We start from the raw sequence: 23,913 nt of genomic DNA, 5'->3' as shown, positions 1-23,913 counted from the left end.
GGGGGTTGCCAATAGTTTAATGTAAATTTTAATTTGGATATGAAATGCATCATAAAAATATATCTTTCAAATTGCAACGTGGGAGTGCATTTCTTTTAACATATCACAATTTGGTCACTGGCCAATTTTTTTTTTTTGCTTTCAACAAAATGTATCATGAGTTTTTGGTACAGTAATACAATTTCTCAATTTGTGTGACATCACTGAGTCAGAAAAAAACAAGATCTAGAAGCTGCCTTGCTCCAAAACATCTGGGGTAAAGTGTGTTACATAATAATATAAAGATCATTCACAGAACTTGAATCATCTTCAAACATACTTTTGGTAAACATTTTCAGTGCTTCAAGTGAAACGCAACACTGAAACCAACGGGAAAAGAGGTATGTGAAACAAAGTTACAAAGTCTTTTGAAAATATCTAAAAATAGAAATAATGTCAGTGCTAGAAATTGAAAAGAAAACACACTCAGTGTCAATGCTGAATGTCTGTTTCCCACGGCAAACGTCCTTGTTAGAGAGTAAATCCTTGATTTTTGATACTTTCACATTGTCACTCCCTTCTTGGACATTCCAGAGTCTCTGCAGTGCATTCAGGCAATAGCAGCCACGATGGGCTGAGATTCACAGAACCCCTAACATTCTCAACTCTTTGCTTGCTACTAACAGGACACATGTTGGTTTTCAGTTTTGTGCAAATAGGTAAGAAAATCTCTTACACTGAATATGCCCCAACGGGTATTGCAGCCCATTCACAGAACTGTACAAAAATGCACCAGTTCAAGGGGAACATCTGATTGCAGGCTTCAGTAACAAAACTATACTTTCAGTTAAAATAACATGAAACATATACAATTATATTACATGTTTACAATATGTACATTTACACATGTTCATTTAAAAACCCAATTAACACAAGGCCACTTTTGCTGAAATTGTATTACAGAACAAAACTCAATACATTCTGTTGAAGGAAGTCACACTTCCGGTGCTGATTTACCTCAAAGCCGAATTTTAGCGCTGAGGAGAGGGGCTGTTCTCTAGAAACTAAACAATGTGATCACTGCTAATCCTGAACTTTCAGCAGAGACTTCAAATGAACAGTCATTTGCTCTCGGCTGGGGTCTGGATGATGGGCCCTGTTTTTCCCGACCCAGTGACTGGGTGGTTTAGGCAGCACACTTGGAGAGGGGGGCTCGCTGAATTTAGCTCCAGCATAAATCTTCTCACCGTCTCTAAGCTCCTCCTCGGACGATGGCACCGCTGAGATGGCGCTGACAACCGTGACGTTGTCGGGTGAGTTGAAGGGCTTTACATCGCTGAGGTGGTGCTGGAAGGGGGAAATGGGTTTCTTCTGGTTGACGTTGTCTGGCTTCTTAGTGGACTGAGTACCGCCAGGCGCATGGCTGTATTTGGCCCGGTGACTCCGAGCGTTCAGATTTTGAACAGGCTGATCATGTTTACTTAAGCTGTGAACGGGCTGGCCTCCGGACTGAAGCGTACATCGCTCAACTTTTCCGCCTTTTGACTTCAGCAGCTGGGAAGCAGAGAAAACGTCAGATAACGTCCTGATTAATAAATTCTAAATAATATGAACAAACTTTTATTTAAGAGAAACTAAAGTAATAAATGTCTTACTCGAATTGTAAAAAATGTTTTTTTGCCAGGTCCTCATATAGCTAGGTCACTGCCTCATAAACAAGCGTCTAAAACGCACGTCCGCCAGTTACGAATTTCGATATGAGAAAAAAAAAACGGGATTGCACAAATCCAGTATCGGTAGGTCGAATATTACGCCCAGTATATTACGTGATCACATCCTTGAGGTGTGGAACAACCTACGTCACTTTCTACATTTCAAGTTGCCAATAATGCCTGACATTTCACCCTGAACCTAGTTTCGTTTCATCCCAGCCGTTATTCTAACACAGTATACTCGCCCTGTAGTACACTATTAAACATTCTACAAATTTGAAATGCTAAATCAAACGTGACATTAACGGTTAAAAAGTACCATGGTCATAGCATTTACGAACACATTTAGCCACATACCTCCTTTGTTCCCTGTTTGTGATGAAGAGTCAACACTGTTGACTGAGTGCGACCATTAGCGAGCTCAATGTTGGACTGCGCTTGGGACTTTGACGAAACTGCGACATTGTTGTTGTTGATGTCTGCGAGGCGCGTGGGGTTGTTCCTCAGCAAGACTTGGTGTTTCTGGTTAGGCTGCTGGCAGTGGTGCTGGGGACGCTGCAACCCCGACGACGCCGAACGCACTTTCTTCCCCCCTTTCTTTAACAAGGTTTGCCTTGTTTTGCTTAGGTTAGCACCAGCATTGTGAAAGGTCAAGGCTTGTGGCTTGTTATTTTCGACGTTATCGAGGTTCAACTCAATGTAATGACCTAGTGACTCGCCCAGCATGATTTCCAAATCCCGTGGAGGCGGCGATGGAGGATACATCGACTTGTAAAAATTTAAGATAACTTCAAGCTAACTAGCTAATAGTTAGCACTTAGCTAGCTAACAATTACACACCACGAAACTCCCGTTAACAAGATAGCGACATACCATCCAATGTTGTTGGCAAACTTTGAGTCGAAGTGTGTACTGAACATAGATAGATCTGAGATCTGATGTTGTCGGTTAATTAAATATGCCGATAGCGGAGTATGTACGACCGTTTACTGCACGGTCCTCGAAGTCCCGAGATGGCGCAGCTTGCTTGCTGTCCGTGAAACGATGGAAATGGCGCAGCATAGGAACTTCCTGGTTGTAAAAGAAGAAGAAACACGCCCACTCGCTTCTTTACAAAGAATAGCAATATCAACGCTAATCAACAATTCTTATCAACGATAAAGAATTGAATGCGTGTATCAATTTGTCCTGATAGTTAAATTAACCAAATACAAGTACAAGAAAATACAATTTCCTCCCAGGTTCTCACGTTTCAAATTACGTCATGAACATTATGTCATTGGTCGCATGTAATCTAATCCCTTTTTTCAAAAACGGTAGGCTATATTAGATGTTCTAAACGTTGTCGTGCATCTAATGCATGTCTGCTATCAAATCACAACTATTGATGTTGGAATTAGTGAAGAAAAAAATACTTCAGTTCTTCGATCTTTACATATTTACACCCTCCAATTTTCGCCGGATATTGAATATGCTATACATTTTATATTTTATGTGTTTATTGTCCCTGCTATATTAACAGAGAGAGAGACATGATATGGTGAAACTGTTGCTGAACTCTTAATTTGCTCAACTGTCAGCCGCCTGGTGGTTGGATCTGCTGCATCAAATCTGCTAGGCAACAGCTGAATCTCTTGTGTTGCTAGGAGAAAATCTCATCACATGTACAGACTGCCTAACATATGATTGGTCACTCAATAACTGTCACCCCCCCCCCCCCCCCCCACACACACACACACACACACACACACACACACGTACACAAATAAGCACACTACTCTTTATTGCTTCCCGTCTATTCAATATTTAGTAATTTGTCTAATAATTATGTAATATGATTCGTAAGGTTTCATGATGTTGTATTTATCTTGTGTTAATTACTTCAATCAACATTACAAACTAACCAGAGAAGGTTTGATTTGAATACATTATTAACATTTTCTATAATTATCTCACAGGAAAATAATAAACGAAAGGATGAAAAATATAGACATTTTGGAATTGTACTACCATCTACTGGCCATTTAACGTAACTGCAACAATTGACTTGGCGCAATGCACACTGGTCTGTTTTGGAAGCAATGTGGAGAATTTAGTTGTAGTTCACAATCATGAGCAGTGCACCAGATGCTTGAGACAGACAAAACATTATTCTTCTGGGACATTTACCTATTGTAAGTAATCTTTTATTATTCGGACCATTATCTCACTTTGTAGGTGAGGCGGTTTAGGTGTAGATAGGCCCTTAATCTCTTTATTTACTCCTAATTGTGAAGGCCTGTCAGCCCGCGGTGAAGGGTGATATCAGGGGCTGGAGAAGAAAGCAGTACACACCGATGCTCAGCTAGCCGATCTAACCTCGGCTTGTGATAATTTACAGTAGCCTCATTTGCTGGACATAATGTCACACACTGGACCTCCACCTCGATGGCGGAATTGTCCTAGAAGAGGACAACCGGTTGCAGGTAAGGCAATATTATTAGCGGTGAGCTAGCTACGTAGCTAGCTGCTCGCACAGGGTGCTAGGTAGCCTAGCTTGTGTCGCATTGCATGTTGTACGTGCGTTCGTATACAATTGACCGCGCTCAACGTAAGGACGGTGACGGTGGAGTAAATCTGGTTAACTGAAATCAGATCAGTCCCAGAGTAGTTGCCAACATAATATAACCTTTCTTTGGTGCTTGAAATATAACCATTGAACTTGTACAACTTAACGTTAGTAATAATGTTTATGATGACATCATACTTTTTTGTGTGGCAATTAAAGCTATCCAGTTGCCTTGACTTTATTCAGTTGATTAGGTGAAAACGGGACAGCCAGCTACTTAAAATGATAAAAACCAGCTGCAAACGTATGCATTTTGCCGGGTGTCTCGGGCTACCAAAACAAAAAGACTTAATTGTCAGCTAGCCATAGGCAATGTTTACTTGTTATTGTTTTGCCCTGTGACCTAGATAGCAGGCTACACAATATAGTGGCGAAAAACCCTATGAAACACTTGTGAGATCTAGTTTCTGATTGTCACCGAGTGAATGATGGGGACTAAACACAGGGTTGAGTCACGTGTCAAAACAAAATCAGTAGCTTTGACCAAGAAAGAGCAGTGTTCCAGCACTTTCCATCAACTGTACACCAGTAGCTGGCAAATAAGACAATAATTTAAATTATGTAATTTAATAAGCCAGTTTAATACCTTGTTATAATGTGATTCCCCCTGACCCAATTTCTCTAATACCCTTCAGCTAAGTTCTTGCCAATGAAAACAATGCTGGGCGCAAAATACGATGACAAAGTCCCAGAGGAGAACAGATTTAATCCAAGCATGTTATCCAACTATTTAAAAAGTCTCAAGGTAAGAATTGCTTTTTGTTGCTCTTTCTCCTTTTTTCCTGTTGTAGTAAAAATCATTATGAAAGTATTTTGAAGTTTAAAAATCTTAGTGTGATGGCAATGTTTTGAAAGGCTTTAATTGTTCTCTATCTGTGCTGTGCATACCACAACATCCAGTCCCGATCCAAAAGCCCTAACATATCTGTTTTTGTCCTCAAAGAACAGGCCTACTCACTGTCGCTGTCTTTCAGGTAAAAATGGGGTTGTTAGTCGACTTAACAAACACTACACGTTTTTATGACCGGAACGAAATCGAAAAAGAGGGCATTAAATATGTGAAACTTCAGTGTAAAGGGTAAGACACTTTGGTTTTTAACACCATTAGTTCGATACCACAAATGCATGGTTGAATTAGTAGTGAGTGGCTGAGATATTTATCCTCCATCCTGTTCTTGGTCCTTAGCCATGGAGAGTGTCCCTCAACAGAAACCACCGAGATGTTTATTAGACTTTGTGGGCATTTCATCGAGAAGAATCCTACAGAATTAATAGGTAAGGCACATATCCAGAGTATTTCATTTTTTTGTTGGTCTGCTATTTGTCGATAAAGTTAGATATGGGTTCAACTCACACAGCCAGTGCAGGATATTTCATGACTGTATCAATTTGATGTTGGCATGCGACGCTAGGGGGAGCTAGAAAATAACTTCTTCCATGTTTGTACTTGACAGAAAGCCCTATCTTTAACCCCTGGTAATTAGCCCTCAATGATGAGAAATGACAAGCTGAATTAGACTTGTGTACACGGGTACAGATGTACTTGCATGGTTGCCTAATCTTGTATGCATCAATAAGGGGCTTTTCTTGACAGCCCTTCACTTTCACTCATCTAAATGATGGTGATGAAAATATCTTTTGTTTTCCTGTTCCATTTGGTTGACCTTGTTGCATGAGATATTGGGCACAATTTCTTAGCTAAAGTTGTATAATAATGTATTTTGTGGAGGTGCTCCATCCATAGATAGTTTTGTTGGTACTTACCATATTTTGTGACTGTCATAGTAACATTACTAATTCAATTATCAATACATATTTAATGAATTGTGGTGCACCACACCTGTGTCTAATGACAGTGGAAACACCTTGCTTACAAGAACCAGCCTGTAGACCAGAGACTCATGTAGTTCATGTGTAGACCACCAGGGGGCTCTACTGTACCCTGTTTTCAGCCTGTCGCCTCAACAAAGCCACCTACCTAATGGTGCCAACCTGCTAGTGCGGGGTAGTTGTTGGGATCTTTCTAGATGTAAGACTAAATACATTTTAAAGATGTCCCCCAACCCTGCCACCTCCTGCTGATAACCGTGATCGTTAGCTGGTCTTGAATTGGTCCAGACTTTGAAATGAGAAATCGGGGCTGGTGATTGTCAACACCTGTCATCATCACCTCCAGCTCTGTTAGTGTAGACATCATATTCCATTAGTTTTGGTGACGGGTAGCGTCTTGTCCTGCCTGTGGCTAATGACATTTACATTTACATTGTCATTTAGCAGACGCTCTTATCCAGAGTGACTTACAGTAAGTACAGGGACATTCTCCCCGAGGCAAGTAGGGTGAAGTGCCTTGCCCAAGGACACAACGTCATTTGCACGGCCGGGAATCGAACTGACAACCTTCAGATTACTAGCCCGATTCCCTAACCGCTCAGCCACCTGGCTGATGAGTACAGGGTGGCTGTGAGCCGTGCTGCCAGCCCTCTCTCAGGTGTGTCGTGGGGACATTCCTTCCACCTGCCGCTCACCTGGTTTGAAGGTCAGGGAGACTGGGAGGACTCTCATGGTTGTTGCGATAAGCTACAGTACCAGTCAAAAGTTTGGACACATTTTCCCATTGTGTCCAAACTTTTGACTGGTACTGTATATAGAGGTTTTGTAATCCTCCTTGTAGTATAGATCTACGGGTGGCTGTGTGAGTTGTATTGCCAGACTCCCAGTGAATTTATTCTGTTTATTTATTTTTTAGAGAAGGGCTAAATCAACGATTGTTCAGATTACTTGATGGTTGAGCTGATGTGTTGATCCACCAACCTTTGCTTTCTTGATAATTCTCACCAAAGTTTGGTAATAAACCTTGTCACCAAAGGTCAGAACCAAACCTCTTCTACCGCACCTCCAGTGTTAGACTGGTTTTGTCGTGTGTTCCCCCAGACATGCTCCAACAGACAGTAGATGAACTGGTTTTAACAGTGAAGCACTAAGCTTCTTCACTAAGAACAGCACTGCCCGGGCTCTCACTAAGAACAGCACTGCCTGAGCTCTCACTAAGAACAGCACTGCCCGGGCTCTCACTAAGAACAGCACTGCCTGAGCTCTCACTAAGAACAGCACTGCCCGGGCTCTCACTAAGAACAGCACTGCGCGGGCTCTCACTAAGAACAGCACTGCCTCGGAGACAATTGAGTGCCTGTCTGCAAACCTATTTGCACAGGACACAGCTCCACCCCTCTTGACTCCACAGTATTGATCCTGCAGGAGAGAACACTTAATGAGATGCTATAGAGCTGACCGGGTTATTGGAGTTCTGCTGCCTCTTTTTATTTAATTGATCACACACTCACAGACACTCACAGACACTCACAGACACTCACAGACACACACAGACACACACAGACACACACAGACACACACAGACACACACAGACACACACAGACACACACACACACACACACACACACACACACACACACACACACAGTGAGACAGCTGTGCTCTCTTTGTTCTCCCCCAGGTGTCCATTGCACTCACGGCTTCAATCGGACAGGCTTTCTGGTCTGTGCCTACCTGGTGGAGAAGATGGACTGGAGGTAAGGCCCGGTCAACAGGTCCTCCTCAGCTCTGGGGCTGGCTTCTGCTTGAGGTGGGCTGTGCGTGTTTCACCCACTGTCAGAAAGTCCTAAAGGGATTCCTAACATTGATTACAGCGTAAATCCCTAAGCAGTTTTCATCATCACTCGTTGGTAGAAGATTGACCCCCCTCTTGTCTTCTGAGAAGCTGGGTGTGTGTAGCGAGGACAGCTGACTCGGGCCCCAGGCCTGGTTCTGTACACCGCACAGATGTTGTCAGTACCATTAAAGTCTCATTTGTTGGTGAAGACTGAAGGGCTGAATAATGAGGAGAGCAGGGCTAAATGAGCCTATATGCTTAGAACTGGGTTGGTTAGAAGTAGAAGCTCTCTGATCTCTCTGTGGCTAAATGATGAAGACCCCTCTGTCCTCTCTTTGTGAACTCCCCATCAGAATATCAAATCCAATTGCTTGTCCTTGACTATCGACATTGGAAACAGTTGTTGTCCCCCTCCCTTGGCAGCAGTAATCTGTTGAGATGCAGTCAGGTCATGCAGAGGGATGTGTTCCGCAGACGCTATGTAGGGTGCTGAGGTCAGAGTGCCTGGTGTTGTTAGGAATGTCAATTTCGATATTTTTTTGTGTTTTTTATCAGTAATAAAGTACCTCAGTAAGGATATTTACTAAAATGTAGTAATAGGAATAATAATAACAAGAATATAAATTAAGACATAAAAATATTGAAAAGGAAATAAGGGGGGAAATTAACATTTTGAGTACATCTCAATTGGTGACCTTCTTTGTTGGAATATATCTGTTCCAAGCCGTATTTTGTTTCTGCGTCTCCTCCCCATTGGTCAGCGTGGAGGCGGCGGTGGCTGCGTACTCCCAGGCCAGAGCCCCCGGGATCTACAAGGGGGACTACCTCAAGGAACTCTTCCGACGCTATGGAGACGTGGAGGACGCGCCCGCCGCCCCGCCGCTGCCCGAGTGGTGCTTCGACGACGACGACGGCGATGTGGACGACGACGGGAACGTGATTGGCCAGGAGTCGGGCCCCAGCTCCTCCGGGTCGGCGCCGGGGAAACGGAAGAAAGAGAGGTTGAAAATGGTGAGAGGGGGAAGCTCTGGGACACGGACTGGGAAGGAGGAAGCAGGAAGGAGGAAGCAGGAAGGAGGCTGCTCCTCCATCGGTTCCGCTCCGTACGACATTAAGCCCTTGCAGTGTGCCATGTGGGGTCTGCTCTGTTGTCAGACAGCCGGTCCAAATGAGCATCTAATGTTTAGTCCTGGAGGTTATAGAGTGCCGTACTGAACAAAACAAAGCAAATGGGCTTAAATCCCCAGAGGAGCAAATAATTTTAATTATGATAATATATAGGCCCTCTTAACTGAAACGTAGTCATTCAGTCCAGTAATGCTTTCATAGGGATAGCATCTTCTCTAAGGCTTGCAGTGTTATTTCCCCAAAGTAATATCTACGCTGTTAAAGTGTTTGAAGGAATATGTTTGAGTAGGAGTCTGTGAATGTTTCTTTACAGTTAGCCAAGTTCCAACAAGTTGTGTGTGTGTGTTTCTACACCAGGGTGCTGTGTTCCTGGAAGGGGTTACAGTGAATGGTGTCAAACAGGTCACCTCACAGCCCAAACTGGGAGCGATTCAACACAAGTGTCAGGAGTTCAGCGAGTGGGAAAGGTAAGGAGCCGTTCCTGTACTCGCATCTCGTGTGTGTATATGTGACTCATTCATGACGTGCTCCCTCAGAATTTATAAGCCAGTCCAGAATAGGAGTGGATATGAAATAGTAATTTCTCCAGTGAAATAAAATGTTCTGCCGGATCATTCTGCAGATGTTCGCGTCATTTTCACAACTTCCAAATGTCACGGGGAATGTAGTTTATATTACTTTTACATTTAGTTATTTAGCAGGTGCTCTTATCCAGAGCGACTTACAGTAAGTACAGGGACATGAATCGAACCGGCAACCTTCTGATTTAGTAGCCCGATTCCCTAACCGCTCAGCCATCTGACTCCCTGTAGTTGATTAAACTTGACCGATTACCTGTCCCTGATGCTTTAGAAGGTGATAGTCGATGGAAACAGTTGTAATGTTGTGTGTTGGTGTTGTAGGTCTGGGTTCCCAGGGGCACAGCCAGTTTCTATGGACAGGCGGAATCTTCGCTTCCTGGAGCAGAAGCCCTACAAGGTCAGCTGGAAGGCAGACGGCACGCGGTGAGTTAACCTTCTCAACTTTATCCTCGATCATTCTTGGCTTTGTCACCTAAATAGTATTTTCTCCCCATACACTGGAAAAGTGGGTAGCATCATTTGCCATTGCCATTTTAGAATTTCAGAGGCTAAACAAACTGTCTTCTAAATACACACATTACTCCATTTAATTCAGTCGGATGCATATTAATAGTGTGTTAAAGCTACCAAACAATGGCCATTGATGGCAGGTCTGTATTACATTTACATTTAGCAGACGCTCTTATAGTAAGTACAAGCAACTTACAGTAAGTACAGGGACATTCCCCCGAGGCAAGTAGGTTGAAGTGCCTAACCCAAGGACACATCATTTTGCGTGTCCGGGAATTGAACCGGAAACCTTCTGATTAATAGACCGATTCCCTAACCGCTCAGCCATCTGACTCCCTGACTGTATTAGATCCTGTCGTCGTTCCCTAGCTGTTCATCGTCAGAGTGTCTGTTTGTCAAGATGTGGAGAAAAGGGACTCCAAAGTCCCACGGCCGGTTTTAATCGTCTTCGATTAGCTCAGTCAGCTGAATGACATCGGCACTATTGTGAGGAGATTAATGGTCGCAATCACAGGCTGGATGGAGCGTGGGTGCCGGAGGGGTAGCCAAGGGCTGTCTCCCATGCCTTCTTCAAGTGAAAGAACATTTTCAGCAGTGCAGACATTCTTCCCAATCACTTTTCTGTCTAAGGCTGTAGTGCGCTCTTTACCCTGGAGGGTTAGGTTGTGGGGAAGGAGTTTTAGTATTCTGGTGGTCTGCCATAAAAAAGCTCTCTCCTTTTTATATGGAAGAAGGCTGAATATTTCATGAGGGCAGTTACATGTTAGTGGTTACATTTCCCGTTAAAGGATAGCTAGGAGTGGGACTGCAGCACCTACACAAGTTGGAACTCATTTGTCTAACTGTAATCGGACTAATTCGAATTGACTTGACCCACTTATTCGTTCAGTTAAACTTTTGATACTCATTGAAAGTTTATATGACGAGAGACTTGCTGGGTTTGTAAAGGCCTTCAAAATCTTGACTGTTCCTGGTGTGAGTTGTCAGGGTTTGAGATGTTTTTCTGTTCAGTTGAGCTCCAGTTCATATGAAGGATAACTGCTATTCTGGGAGTGAGCTCTCATTCCCGCTTTGAGGAAGCTGCCGCCAGAAGATAACATCAAACGATGAACAACGTCTGTATTCTACCAACCGCTTCATACTGTGTTCCCTCGCATAAGACTGAGGAGTCAGGTGGCTGAGCGGTGAGGGAGTCGGGCTAGTAATCTGAAGGTTGCCAGTTCGATTCCCAGCCGCGCAAAATGACGTTGTGTCCTTGGGCAAGGCACTTCACCCTACTTGCTTCGGGGGGAATGTCCCTGTACTTACTGTAAGTCGCTCTGGATAAGAGCGTCTGCTAAATGACTAAATGTAAATGTAAATACTAATGCCTCATCTGACCCAGTAGGCTATTGTATGAAGGCCTTAGCCATGGAGTCAACATTGGGGGGGGACAAAATCTTCTGGGGAGTCTGAGGGTCGCCCCCTGAAAACTGTTTACGTTTAGTTATGAATATGATTAAATTGTTTATGATAATTTCGGACAGCGTGTGTGGTTGCCTGTCATAGCGTAGCACATTTTATATTTGATTAATATTTTTATATCAATACATTGGGGGGGACATTTCGACCAGATTTTAATATTGGGGGGGATTCTAAACCATGCTTTGTCGATACATTTACCGACATTTCAATTTTCCTGTCGAAAATAAATCTTGTCTAACAACAAGTGACAAATCATTTGCCGACTAGCGAGTGATAATTCTGGACTCTGAAGTCAAGTGCTTACCACATTGCTAGCTATATAGGTTACTTGATACATTTTGATAACTGACGGGATATCTTGCTGGTGCTATTTAGAAATTATTGGCATAACGGGCACAAGACACCTTGAGTTGACCCCATGACAAATGCTGGTTGTGATTGAGCTGTGGTTGACAGTGGGTTGAGTCTGGAGGGCCAGTTTCCGGTCCTTTCATGTATGATTGAGAAGCCGGGAGCAGTGGCTGTAGTGAGAGAGAGGATTGAGAGGCCGGGAGCAGTGGCTGTAGTGAGAGAGAGGATTGAGAAGCCGGGAGCAGTGGCTGTAGTGAGAGAGAGGATTGAGAGGCCGGGAGCAGTGGCTGTAGTGAGAGAGAGGATTGAGAGGCCGGGAGCAGTGGCTGTAGTGAGAGAGAGGATTGAGAGGCCGGGAGCAGTGGCTGTAGTGAGAGAGAGGATTGAGAGGCCGGGAGCAGTGGCTGTAGTGAGAGAGAGGATTGAGAGGCCGGGAGCAGTGGCTGTAGTGAGAGAGAGGATTGAGAGGCCGGGAGCAGTGGCTGTAGTGAGAGAGAGGATTGAGAGGCCGGGAGCAGTGGCTGTAGTGAGAGAGAGGATTGAGAGGCCGGGAGCAGTGGCTGTAGTGAGAGAGAGGATTGAGAGGCCGGGAGCAGTGGCTGTAGTGAGAGAGAGGATTGAGAGGCCGGGAGCAGTGGCTGTAGTGAGAGAGAGGATTGAGAGGCCGGGAGCAGTGGCTGTAGTGAGAGGCAGGTTTTCTTCAGTAGACTCAGGTTTCCGTTGTCAATCAATCTCTGCTGTCCACACTCTGCCTGTTGGCTGATAAGACATATTATCTGGGAGATTCACAGTGCTGTTATTCCCATGGCTGGAAAGAGATATCATTGAATCAGGGATAAGGGTTGAAAGATAGTGGTGGTTCACTGTCAGTGGACTTTCTTTGATAACTCTTTTCTTTCGATATAGAGCCCTGTGTGGACTGCCTATTACTGCAGCTCATTGCACCTTCCTTGGCGTCTCCTACTATCAAATTCTTCTCAGAGTTTTTTTGATGCTAGGACCTCCTACCGTGACGAACACACACAGACAAATTAATTAAAAAACCTTTTGGGTGTTGATTGATCCCCCTCAAGTTCAAGCGTTTTTTGTTTGATCACACAAAGCACTCCTCTGCAGCCTGGGGACTTGAGCACTCAGAAGCACCACATGGAACTTAGCTTTGTTGTCAGGACAACGTTAAAACAAGAAAACCTTTCTATTTCTCGCATATGTTTCATCTAAAGAAAAAATAGGTATGCAAGGTTGTCCACCAAGTTCTTTTCAACCAATCAGATTTAAGCTGCAGGTTACAGCTCAGCATGCTGGTGTGACACTTCCGTCTGGTGGATTTCCTTCTTTTAAAGACCTCGTCTTCAGAGACTGCCTGTTTTATTATATTTTCTTTGTTGAAGCTTACACCTCCACAGAGAGAATCATTCTCTGGGATATTAAAAGCATCTGCAGACAGTACCTGCTTAGTGTGGGTGTATGGACTGGCAGCTTCTCAGACCCCCTGGTGACCCAATAGGGGCTCCTCATTAACCACGCGCCTGGCCAATATCAAATACAGACCCCTGCTGCATTCGGCTTCCACACCAACCGACACCTGGTGACGTCAGCAGCTTCCTGCTGTCCTCCCCCACCATCATCCTCCTTCTGTTCTCTTCCCGTCTCAACGCGCCTACTCTCTTGCTTTCTGACAGGGATAGCAACACTAGCCCCTTCAGTGTGCAGTGCCCCCTGTGCTTCTGTTACGCTGACAGTAATGACTTACTAAGGGTTCGCACTCTTTTGTTTAGATGCTTTTCGGGCCTCGTGTTAAAGCTGACAGTAATAACTTACTAGTTTTTTCCTTCTCTAACAAAGTTAAGCTATTTATCCGTTGTCTTTCTGTTTCTATTCAGTTTTAGGCAACGTTTGTGCCGAGCTAAACGCCTCACTAAACAGCAGAAAGGATGATGTGTTTGTCGGGGATGGATGTATACGTGATTAGCTGTATTTTTTGCCTGCGGTAGAGAGCAGGTAATGAGCAGTGGTCTGCACGAGGTTGGGTGAGATTTTAATGTCACAGGATAAAAGGAAATCGTTCCCATTTTCTCTCCAATGGACATCGTTCCATTATGAGCCTAATATTACCTTCTTTTGTCTGATGAGTAGCAAAACTAAGGTCAAGTTTTGAAAGTCCATTAACTGTAGTGGGACAGTGTGTTCCATTTCATTCATGCAGCATTCAACATTGTTTGTGTGAAGATGAGTGAACCTTAAAAACAGGTGAACATTAGAGAAAGTACATTGTGTTTTTGGGGAGCAAAATGTGCCTGGATCAGCTCTCCTGCCATCTGATGCAGCTAATGGACAAGTGTAGAGTAAAGTGAATTTACAATGAACAAAAAACTGATAATATTAAATATATAATATCCAACATATCTCTGTAAAACATATGTCCTGTTGATCAGTTGACTAATGCATGAATAATATTTGATCTTTGAGAGATGTGTCCTTAGTAAAGACCAAGCCAGTTGGCACAGATCACGCCCAGGGTGGTTTTCTGAGCTGAATTGTGTTTAGCATAGCTGCATATGCTCCTTTTGATGGGCTTAGTTCTGCTTTCAATCACCACACTGTCTGCCTTAATTAATCCCAGGAACTGAGTCGCAATTATTGATAATCCTATTTTAATGTGTCTATTTTAATGTGAAAGTATACCACAAGCTATAAGAATTATAGTAAGTAAGTAAGACTTTATTTATATAGCACATTTCATACAAGAATTGTAGCTCAAGGTGCTTTACATAAAATCAATAAAAACAATAATACAAGTGATGAACAATTCAAACAAAAATAAAAATCCCAATAAGATCTCTGTTCAAGAGAGAAAACAACTTTAAAAGTAGGAAAACCCTTTTGAGATAAAATTACTTAAATGCTTCGGTAAAAAGGTAGGTTTTAAGCTCTCTTTTAAAAATGTCTAGAGTGTTTGCTTCCCTAATATTTATGGGTAATTTGTTCCATAGTTTAGGGGCGTAATTGACAAAGGCCGAATCACCAATCTTCTTATGACTGCTTCTGGTGACCTCTAATAGGCCTGCATTTGATGATCGCAGTGTTCTAGCTGGTGTGTAGTTTATAAAGGAGTTAGCAATGTAGCTAGGTCCTTGTCCGTGTAGAGCTTTGTATGTGAGGAAAAGGACCTTAAAGTCAATTCTGAAGGTAACAGGGAGCCAGTGTAAAGTAGCTAGGACAGAAATAGGACTCTGAGGAGAGGACAGGACAGGAGAGGACTGGTGATCAGAGGGCGACTGAGGAGAGGACAGGACAGGAGAGGACTGGTGATCAGAGGGCGACTGAGGAGAGGACAGGACAGGAGAGGACTGGTGATCAGAGGGCGACTGAGGAGAGGACAGGACAGGAGAGGACTGGTGATCAGAGGGCGACTGAGGAGAGGACAGGACAGGAGAGGACTGGTGATCAGAGGGCGACTGAGGAGAGGACAGGACAGGAGAGGACTGGTGATCAGAGGGCGACTGAGGAGAGGACAGGACAGGACAGGAGTGACAGCTATAGGAGAGGGTGCTTGATTTGAGGTAACGACAGTCATGCTCACGTCTCCCCAAGCTCTGTCCTGTCAAGAGCTGGACACACCCACCTCCTGGACACACCCACCTCCTGGACACACCCACCTCCTGGACACACCCACCTCCTGGACACACCCACCTCCTGGACACACCCACCTCCTGGACACACCCACCTCCTGGACACACCCACCTCCTGGACACACCCACCTCCTGGACACACCCACCTCCTGGACACACCCACCTCCTGGACACACCCACCTCCTGGACACACCCACCTCCTGGACACACCCACCTCTTGGACACACCCACCTCCTGGACACACCCACCTCCTGGACACACCCACCTCCTGGACACACCCACCTCCTGGACACACCCACCTCCTGGACACACCCACCTCCTGGACACACCCACCTCCTGGCCTCAGAGCAGAGGATGAGGAGAGGAGAGGGTGGTGGAAATAAACAACATTGAGATCAATAATGATCCAGCACCTCCTGAAACGGCCTTATCTGAACCCAGCAGTGGAGCTGGTTAAGCGTTTCTGCTCACATCGCCACCTCCCCTCATCTCGCCCAAAAGATGCTGTCATTCTCTCAAAATGAGGAATCAATGATCTGTTCCTGAAGTGTCAGATTATGCTTCATCGCCTGCCATTTGAAGGATCGTTGAATGAATCGAGAGCGCTGTCTGTTTATAGATCTGATACTATCTGAGCAATTATTATGCCTGTTGGGTTTATTTATTCTCTGATCTGTCAGATGCTCTTTTAAAAGTTAAAACCCTCAGAACAGTTTTAAGTAGAGAGAGCATTTAGACCATTGACAATTGTGTCAAATTTTTCAAGGTAAACTCTGCAGTGAGATGGGTCCAGTGAAATGGGCTTGCTTATGTCTTGACACACTAACAAGAATAACGTGTTTATATATAAAGTGTGGGCCTAATTTTATCAAGAAAGCATTCACCCTTATATCCAAAATGGGTAATTCACTGGCTGCTGCTCGGTCTCTGTGAGACAGGGGCGGCTGTGGCTCAGGGGGTAGGGAGGGTTGTCTGTTAATCGCAAGGTTGGCGGTTCGATCCCCGACTCCTCCTAGGTCATGTGCGGAAGTATCCTTGAGCAAGACTCTGAACCCCAAGTTTCTGGGTGAATGAGAGGCAAACATTGTAAAGCGCTTTGAGTGCCGCTAAGGTAGAAAAGCGCTTTATAAATGCAGTCCATTTACAAGCAGCCCGGCTAGTGGACTCTTGGTACTAATGATATGGAAAGCTGCTTGGTCTTCTGGTCGAGCCCCTGGGAGGGTCAGTCAGGCCTCTGGGCTGGGGCTTGTGTCAGTCAGGCCTCTGGGCTGGGCTTGTGTCAGTCAGGCCTCTGGGCTGGGCTTGTGTCAGTCAGGCCTCTGGGCTGGGCTTGTGTCAGTCAGGCCTCTGGGCTGGGCTTGTGTCAGTCAGGCCTCTGGGCTGGGCTTGTGTCAGTCAGGCCTCTGGGCTGGGCTTGTGTCAGTCAGGCCTCTGGGCTGGGGCTTGTGTCAGTCAGGCCTCTGGGCTGGGGCTTGTGTCAGTCAGGCCTCTGGGCTGGGGCTTGTGTCAGTCAGGCCTCTGGGCTGGGGCTTGTGTCAGTCAGGCCTCTGGGCTGGGCTGTTGGAACCTCCAGACACAACGTTCCGTCTGCGGCTCATTAGGATCTGAGTGCCCGGGATTGGGGTTGTAGATGAGGGCAAATCAGTGCCTTACAGACGCCAGCCGGAGGACTGTGGTGGGGGGGCGGGAGCTGGATAGATGAATAAATGAATAAAATGGGAGTTTGGGGAACCCTAAATGAATAAAAAGGGAGTTGTCTGATTGTACGCTCAGCAACGATGTCGTTACCTGGCCAGTTAGACCTCAGGGGGGCACTTTGGCCCGCAGCAAAACCACTTCTCAGAGGGTGACATGTCAGTGCTTTTCATCCAGATTGTAGCGACAGTTATCTTTTGATGTGTTTATCCTGCGTTCCTTTATGTTATGTTCTAGCTGTGTAGACAGTTTCTATTTACTTTGTGTGGCTCTGTTGCCTCTGCAGGGCCATTTGAGACACTGAACCAATCTCAAACTAATGTGAATCCAAAATGTCCTATCTTCCAGTATGTCAGGTATATCTCTTTCACTCCCCACCCAATCCATCTCCTTCAATTGTCCTGCCTCCCCAGTAGCATGCGGAACAAGCCCTTCTTCGACATCCATGCATCCCGGAAGGTAGCCCCTTCTCTCTCTCTCTCTATCTCTCTATCTCTCTCCCCCATTCTCTCTGTCTTTCTCTCCCCCCTCCCTGTTCTCTCTCTGTACTCCCTCTCCTCTCTGTGTTTGTCTGGATGGAGGTCTGGATGGAGGTCTGGATGGAGGTCTGTTGTGGCCCTCTCTCCTCCAGCATCACTGGGAGTGGGAACGGCTGCCCAGCGGTGTCGAGCCTCCTGCCCAGTATTGATCTCTGAGTTGAGGTGGGCGTTGAGAACTATTACAGCCACTTACCAGAGCCAGGATGACCTGGTGTTAACAACAGTCAGAATTGGATCATAAGTCTAGACCGCCCTTTTCCTTTCTGTTTTTTCCATGATGTCTTCCATTAGGAGAGGGTTTGTCCATGCTGGGAATTAGGAGGAAACTGTCTACTTTTCCAGAGCTAAGAAGGAACACTATGCTATATCCTGTTCTGCTGAGAAGATAAGTTTTGTAGATTTCTCACCACTTTGGATAATGGCAGATGAGCATAAATTTAATCAAACGAAAAGTGAATTCATCTGTTGAAAGGAAAGTGGTTAGGTTACAAAGTGCTGCACACAATGAGATGAGTATGAGAACAGACGGACTTGGGTAACAGGCTGACTGAACTTAATTGAAGTAATAGTTTACACACTCTCTCTCTCTCTCTCTCTCTCTCTCTCTCTCTCTCTCTCTCTCTCTCTCTCTCTCTCTCTCTCTCTCTCTCTCTCTCTCTCTCTCTCTCTCTCTCTCTCTCTCTCTGTGTGGGTGTGCATTGTAGCTTGAAAGAGGCATGCTTACAGTATGGGGCCAGATGCCACACAAATGGCTCTTCCTCAATCAAGCTCCGAGCCAGAGAGCCCTGGGGCAGCCAGATGTGCTCTCCTGCTCCCCAGACTAGTCACAGGAGGACAGCAACAACACGTAGCTTCTGCTATCAGAAACTTGCAGATAAAGCACAACCGACCGACCAAGGGCAGTTTCTTGAACCGTGCGCTGAAAGCACACGTTGACATCTGAAGGGATCAGACGGGTGATGAGCCGTGAGGTTACTGCTTCCACCAGCCCTGTGATTTGATCTGGAAATTGCCTGCGTTTTGTTAACACCTGTCCGATCCACTCGCATCTCCTGCAGAAGCGTAGCGGATTGGACTTTAGGGGTTGGTTTTGGACAGGCCAAAAGATATGCTTATTCAATAAGGAATTTCTAACTCGGGAACCCACCCGTAGCCATATAGAGCATGTCTTTGTGTATCTGATTGGTTTGGGGATGTCTTCTTTCCGTCTGCCTGCCTCAGAAGCGGCCTCCCAGGTCCTGCTGATGTTGGCTCCTTGTATTTCACACCTGTCACACTACTGGAAGCTCTCCACAGCCCTCCCAGACAGCTGTTACAGATGGCAAAATAAGTACCTCTAATCCATAGATGATTATTGCGTTTTTCCACCAGAATGACCTGACAGCTCTGGAAGGCAGGATCCTGGCAGAAGGAAAAGCTTTCACTCTGTCGCCTGCTTCCAAGTCCTTCCCATGAGAGCTTAAACCTACTTCTGGTTTTCTTTATTTATTAAAGGAATTTGCATCAAACCTTCAGGGTATACCTGCAGGCATGGCACTTTTTCAGGTTATCATGAACACCAAGACTGTTCTATTAGTGCTCTGTGATTGCACTAATATGATGGAGTGTAATGGGGCTAGCTAATTGGCTGCGTTTTTAGGCTGAGTTGATTAGGATGCTTAACCTTCAGGAGTAAAACAGGATGTGATGGCGCTGCTCATTAGAACATCCTTCCTTTCTCGCCGCTCGGTATTTTGCGAAAAGTGCTGCGATCGGTCTCCGAGAGGCAAATTATTTCGTTCATCAACTCTTGAGATGTAATTAAACGTTTTGGGGGTTTGGTAGCACTTTAAGTAAGGTCTCTTGATGAAGATGGTGTGTGTGTGTGTGTGTGTGTGTGTGCACACTTATGGATGTGAGAGCTCCAATTGTGAGGACATTCTTGTGTGTTTTGCTTTTGCGTGTCACTCATCTCATTCTTTTGAACTTTTGTAGGTTTCTCATTCCTGTCACTTGAAATAGCACTTCTATAAACCGCGAGTGTTTACTCTGTTCACTAAGTAAACCTCGGTGCGGTTGGTTTGACAGATTTGTTTGCTTTTGAGGATTTAAATATCCAATCACTGAGGTGGTTGATCTGCCATTACTGAACATGAGAAACATTTGGCTTTCTTTTTTAAAGACATCTTCACGACATTGTGGCCCGACTTCACGAGATCTCTGGTGCAATCAGTCTACCATTGTCTCATGTCCCATTAGCTTCATCACCAGCAGGTCCCCATCCTCACCCTGGGTCCCAGGGAGCTTTCACCCTCTCTGATTGGGAACTCTCCCTCAGCCTTCACCTCATTACTGATTGGCTCCCCAGTTACCACTCCTAGCACTGTGAAAGTCTGTTGAAGAGTGGAGAACAACACCTGTGGCAGTCCTTCTAAAACTGAGAACTCCTCTCCTCCTCTTGTATGCCTTCCTCTCCACTCTCTTCTCTTTCTCTCCTCCTCTCGTATGCATTTCTCTCTCCTCACTTCTCTTCCTCTCCCCTCCCATGCCTTCCTCTCTCTCTCCCTCCATCTCCTCACCTCACCCATTTACATTTAGTCATTTAGCAGACGCTCTTATCCAGAGCGACTTACAGTAAGTACAGGGACATTCCCCCCCGAGGCAAGTAGGGTGAAGTGCCTTGCCCAAGGACACAACGTCATTTGACACGGCCTGGAATCGAACTGACAACCTTCTGATTACTAGCCCGATTCCCTCACCGCTCAGCCACCTGACTCCATGGTCACCCATGATAATGAGCAGGAATATAAGGCTCATATTTACCTGGCAGCTATTTGAAAAATCATCTAGATTTACCTTTGTGCAATATCCTGTCTTTCATGCTTTTCTATTGCCGTTCTACATTCTAATCAAACTGAGGTCAAAGAATTCTATCTGTGAAGTTAGTCTGGCGTGGGTTGAACTAGTGACCATTTGCTGAATGGCCATCTCTGGCCTTGATGTGTGACATCCAAATGTGTCCATGCCTTTTGTTGTGCTCCACGACAGGATGTCGTTGCTTTGAATATGTAACTTTGTAAGTCAAAGCTCTCTTAAGACTGGAGAGAGAAACTAATTAGCATCAAGAAATAATGGACTGTCAGACTTTTCTAAAAGTTGACTTTGAAAATGGAAGAAATTGGAAGTATTTTCTCAATTTAAACCTAAACTAGTATCTCAATTTAAAATGCCAAATAGCTAATTCAGGATTAGTAAGGCATGTGGCCTAATCAGAAGAACACCTCCACTGGGAGCTGAGGACAGCTCATGCTCTTTGAAGATAGGGACCTCGTCCCCAAAACCATTTAAATTGGAGACTGGCATATTTACTTTTCCATGAAGCACAGGACTTTTATAGCATCACAAGATGGTCAGGCCAGTGACTATCTTGTGCTGTTAATATAGGAGAGTTGGGAGACTGTGTGTATGGGCTCTGAATTACAATGCAACTTTCTCTTAACTCCGGGATGAAAGAAAGTTTAATATTTTGAATTTTGTGTTGTGTCCGAAGATGCAAGACTGTCTGACACTGACTGAGGTTGGCTTTAATGCCTTAAGCACTCTGCTTTCTACCTTTCTAATCTAATCTAACAGCAAAAAAAAAAACGAACAAAATAAGACGAGCAACTTTCGGAAATGTGAAAGTTCAGAAGAGATCAAAGTGATTTCGTTTCATTGACATCATACACAATGCCTGTTCAGTGTGATGTGTTCTGAGGCTGAACTGGGAGTCAGATGGCTGAGCGGTTAGGGAGTCGGGTTATTAATCAGAAGGTTGTTGGTTCTATTCCCGGCAGTTGCAAAAGGACGTTGTGTCCTTGAGCAAGGCACATCACCCTACTTGCCTTGGGGGGAATGTCCCTGTACTTACTGTAAGTCGCTCTGGATAAGAGCGTCTGCTAAATGACTAAATGCAAACTGTAAATTAACTGTGATTTGTGTTTCTCTCTTCTTCCACAGATACATGATGCTGATCAATGGGAAGAATGAGGTGTACATGATTGACAGGGACAACCAGGTCTTCCAAATAGAAAACCTAGAATTCCCTTTCCGGAAAGATCTCCGTGTCCACTTAGCCAACACTTTACTGGATGGGGTGAGTTTATTCTTTACTCTCTCTTTCTTCACCCTTTTTTCTTCTTTGAAAAACCTCCTTTCATGTCATGTCATTTCCCTGGCCTTTCTGTCTCACTGCAAGTCTCACATCCTGTCCTCATTCTATTGGTGCTTTAAGTCCCCTTTCTGACCCCATACCCCTACCCACGCTGCACTGCTGCCTGACCCTGTCATGATTGACAGCGAGAAGCCTCTTTTGTGAGCCTCAACATCTTCCCTGCTCCACAACAGGACGCCAGAGAACAGTCACCAAGCGTCACAGGCAAAGTGACTAGAGGTTACCAACACGGCCTCATAACCAAAATGTGTAGAAATATCGCTCTTGTCTGGCCTAGTGTGTTGAATGGAGTTGCACTACCAAGTGTCCCTGATTTGCGACTGGTTCCCATTGTAATTTACCCCCCCCCCCCCACACACACACACACACGTTCTGGAGCACACAATTGGAAGGTTTCCTCTGCATTTCTCCCATCCTTGATTGGCTCCCGGGACAGTCAGGAACTGTGAGAGCCTGAGTGGCTCGGTCGGTCTGTATTCTGAGGACAGGGTCACTCAGGGGGCCATTCTTCCCCTGTAGCAGGTGCACAAGATGTCAGTCATTATCACTCTACCTCCCCCATGTGATGGAAGACAGCCAGGGAGGGAAGCTGCCATTATGGGAGATGTTTGTGTCTGCTTTTGTATAAAAGTGTGTGGTAGCAAGGTCGGCCATCATCTGTTTTTTTTTTTTTCTTCTCTTCTCCAGCTAGTTCCAGAACATGGACGCAATCTTGTGCAAAACAGGTGTTTTGCCTGGCCCGCTGTAATTTAGTGGCCGATTGAGACCGGGGGATTTTGCATCTTTGTTTGGGCCGCTTGCGAACGAGACACATTAGCGCTCCTTTGAAGCTGCTGTGCAGATGTGTGTTTAGAGGAGTGCCGTCATCACGGACGTTTCCAATCCTGTTTTATGTTGTTGTTATGTTGATGGCAGCCGGTCCAGAGCGCCCGTGGACCTAAACTACAGAGCTCCAGCCCAGGGACAGCTGCCCTCGTGTCTGGCTCTTGGTACACACTGGAACTACTTTTGTAGTCAAGGCCACACACTCCTCAGTGTCTCTTAAGGCAGTGGGATATGAGGATATATATTGTTTGACGATAGAAACAATATATAATCGTTTTATATATTGCTCGCTCTAGGGTAATACAGTAAGGGAGTGATTGACGGCTAATATTAACCAGTCCAAAATGTGTTAAAATGTGGTTAAGAATTTCGGAAGTGTATGTGACCAAAATGGTGTCCCCAGGTGTTCCTCCAGCTGTGTTCAGAGTGCGTGACGCTTACCGGGTTATGATTCTCACGAGGAAATTATTTCCAGCTCCCCTCTCTCCTCCCGCCCCCGCCAGGTTACATAACAGAGCAGTGTCAGTACTGCCTCTCTCAGTTCTATACCTGCCTCTACTCCACAGCCCTTAAATAATGAATGTGGCATTTTTAACCCTGCTGCAGTCATTTCAGACCTTCCATGTCGTTCCTCTCCACCACCACCCCCCTCCCACCACCCTCACCCCTCCACCACCACCCCCCTCCCACCACCCTCACCCCTCCACCACCCTCACCCCTCCACCACCACCCCCACCCTCACCCCTCCACCACCACCCCCACCCTCCACCACCCTCACCCCTCCACCACCACCCCCACCCTCCACCACCCTCACCCCTCCACCACCACCCCCACCCTCCACCACCCTCACCCCTCCACCACCCCCACCCTCCACCACCCTCACCCCTCCTCCACCACCCCCACCCTCCACCACCCTCACCCCTCCACCACCACCCCCACCCTCCACCACCCTCACCCCTCCCCTCGGCACAGCGGGTGCGATGTCCCTTTGAGTGCGCTCGATCACTGTCCCCTGGGCAGCTCTCTCCA

The 23,913-nt window shown here is 45.5% G+C and overlaps 2 protein-coding genes across 2 annotated transcripts in view; one reads left to right on the top strand and one right to left on the bottom strand.

The window, feature by feature from the left end:
• Window positions 1–388: 388 nt before the first annotated feature.
• pnrc1 (proline-rich nuclear receptor coactivator 1) lies at window positions 389–2,603 on the bottom strand. The gene is made up of 2 exons (XM_067241576.1): window positions 2,049–2,603; window positions 389–1,533 (listed from the first exon to the last, which is right to left on the bottom strand). Exons 1-2 carry the CDS (start codon window positions 2,454–2,456, stop codon window positions 1,063–1,065), a joined length of 879 nt encoding a protein of 292 aa, XP_067097677.1. The 5' UTR covers window positions 2,457–2,603; the 3' UTR covers window positions 389–1,062.
• A 1,158-nt stretch (window positions 2,604–3,761) lies between these two features.
• rngtt (RNA guanylyltransferase and 5'-phosphatase) overlaps window positions 3,762–23,913 on the top strand; it is a 55,676-nt gene continuing 35,524 nt past the window's right edge. Inside the window, exons 1-10 of the mRNA XM_067241032.1 lie at window positions 3,762–3,865; window positions 3,968–4,156; window positions 4,935–5,044; window positions 5,274–5,377; window positions 5,486–5,574; window positions 7,812–7,887; window positions 8,729–8,978; window positions 9,453–9,562; window positions 9,998–10,099; window positions 21,846–21,981. Of these exons, the coding sequence (XP_067097133.1) occupies window positions 4,093–4,156; window positions 4,935–5,044; window positions 5,274–5,377; window positions 5,486–5,574; window positions 7,812–7,887; window positions 8,729–8,978; window positions 9,453–9,562; window positions 9,998–10,099; window positions 21,846–21,981 (1,041 nt within the window). The 5' untranslated portion in view covers window positions 3,762–3,865; window positions 3,968–4,092. The remainder of the gene's footprint in view (window positions 3,866–3,967; window positions 4,157–4,934; window positions 5,045–5,273; window positions 5,378–5,485; window positions 5,575–7,811; window positions 7,888–8,728; window positions 8,979–9,452; window positions 9,563–9,997; window positions 10,100–21,845; window positions 21,982–23,913) is intronic.

Source organism: Osmerus mordax, chromosome 8 (genome assembly GCF_038355195.1).
Source record: "Osmerus mordax isolate fOsmMor3 chromosome 8, fOsmMor3.pri, whole genome shotgun sequence".
In the NCBI taxonomy this organism is placed as follows: domain Eukaryota; kingdom Metazoa; phylum Chordata; class Actinopteri; order Osmeriformes; family Osmeridae; genus Osmerus; species Osmerus mordax.
The sequence above is the reverse complement of the archived record's forward strand: the minus strand, read 5'-3'. Positions and strand labels throughout refer to the sequence as shown.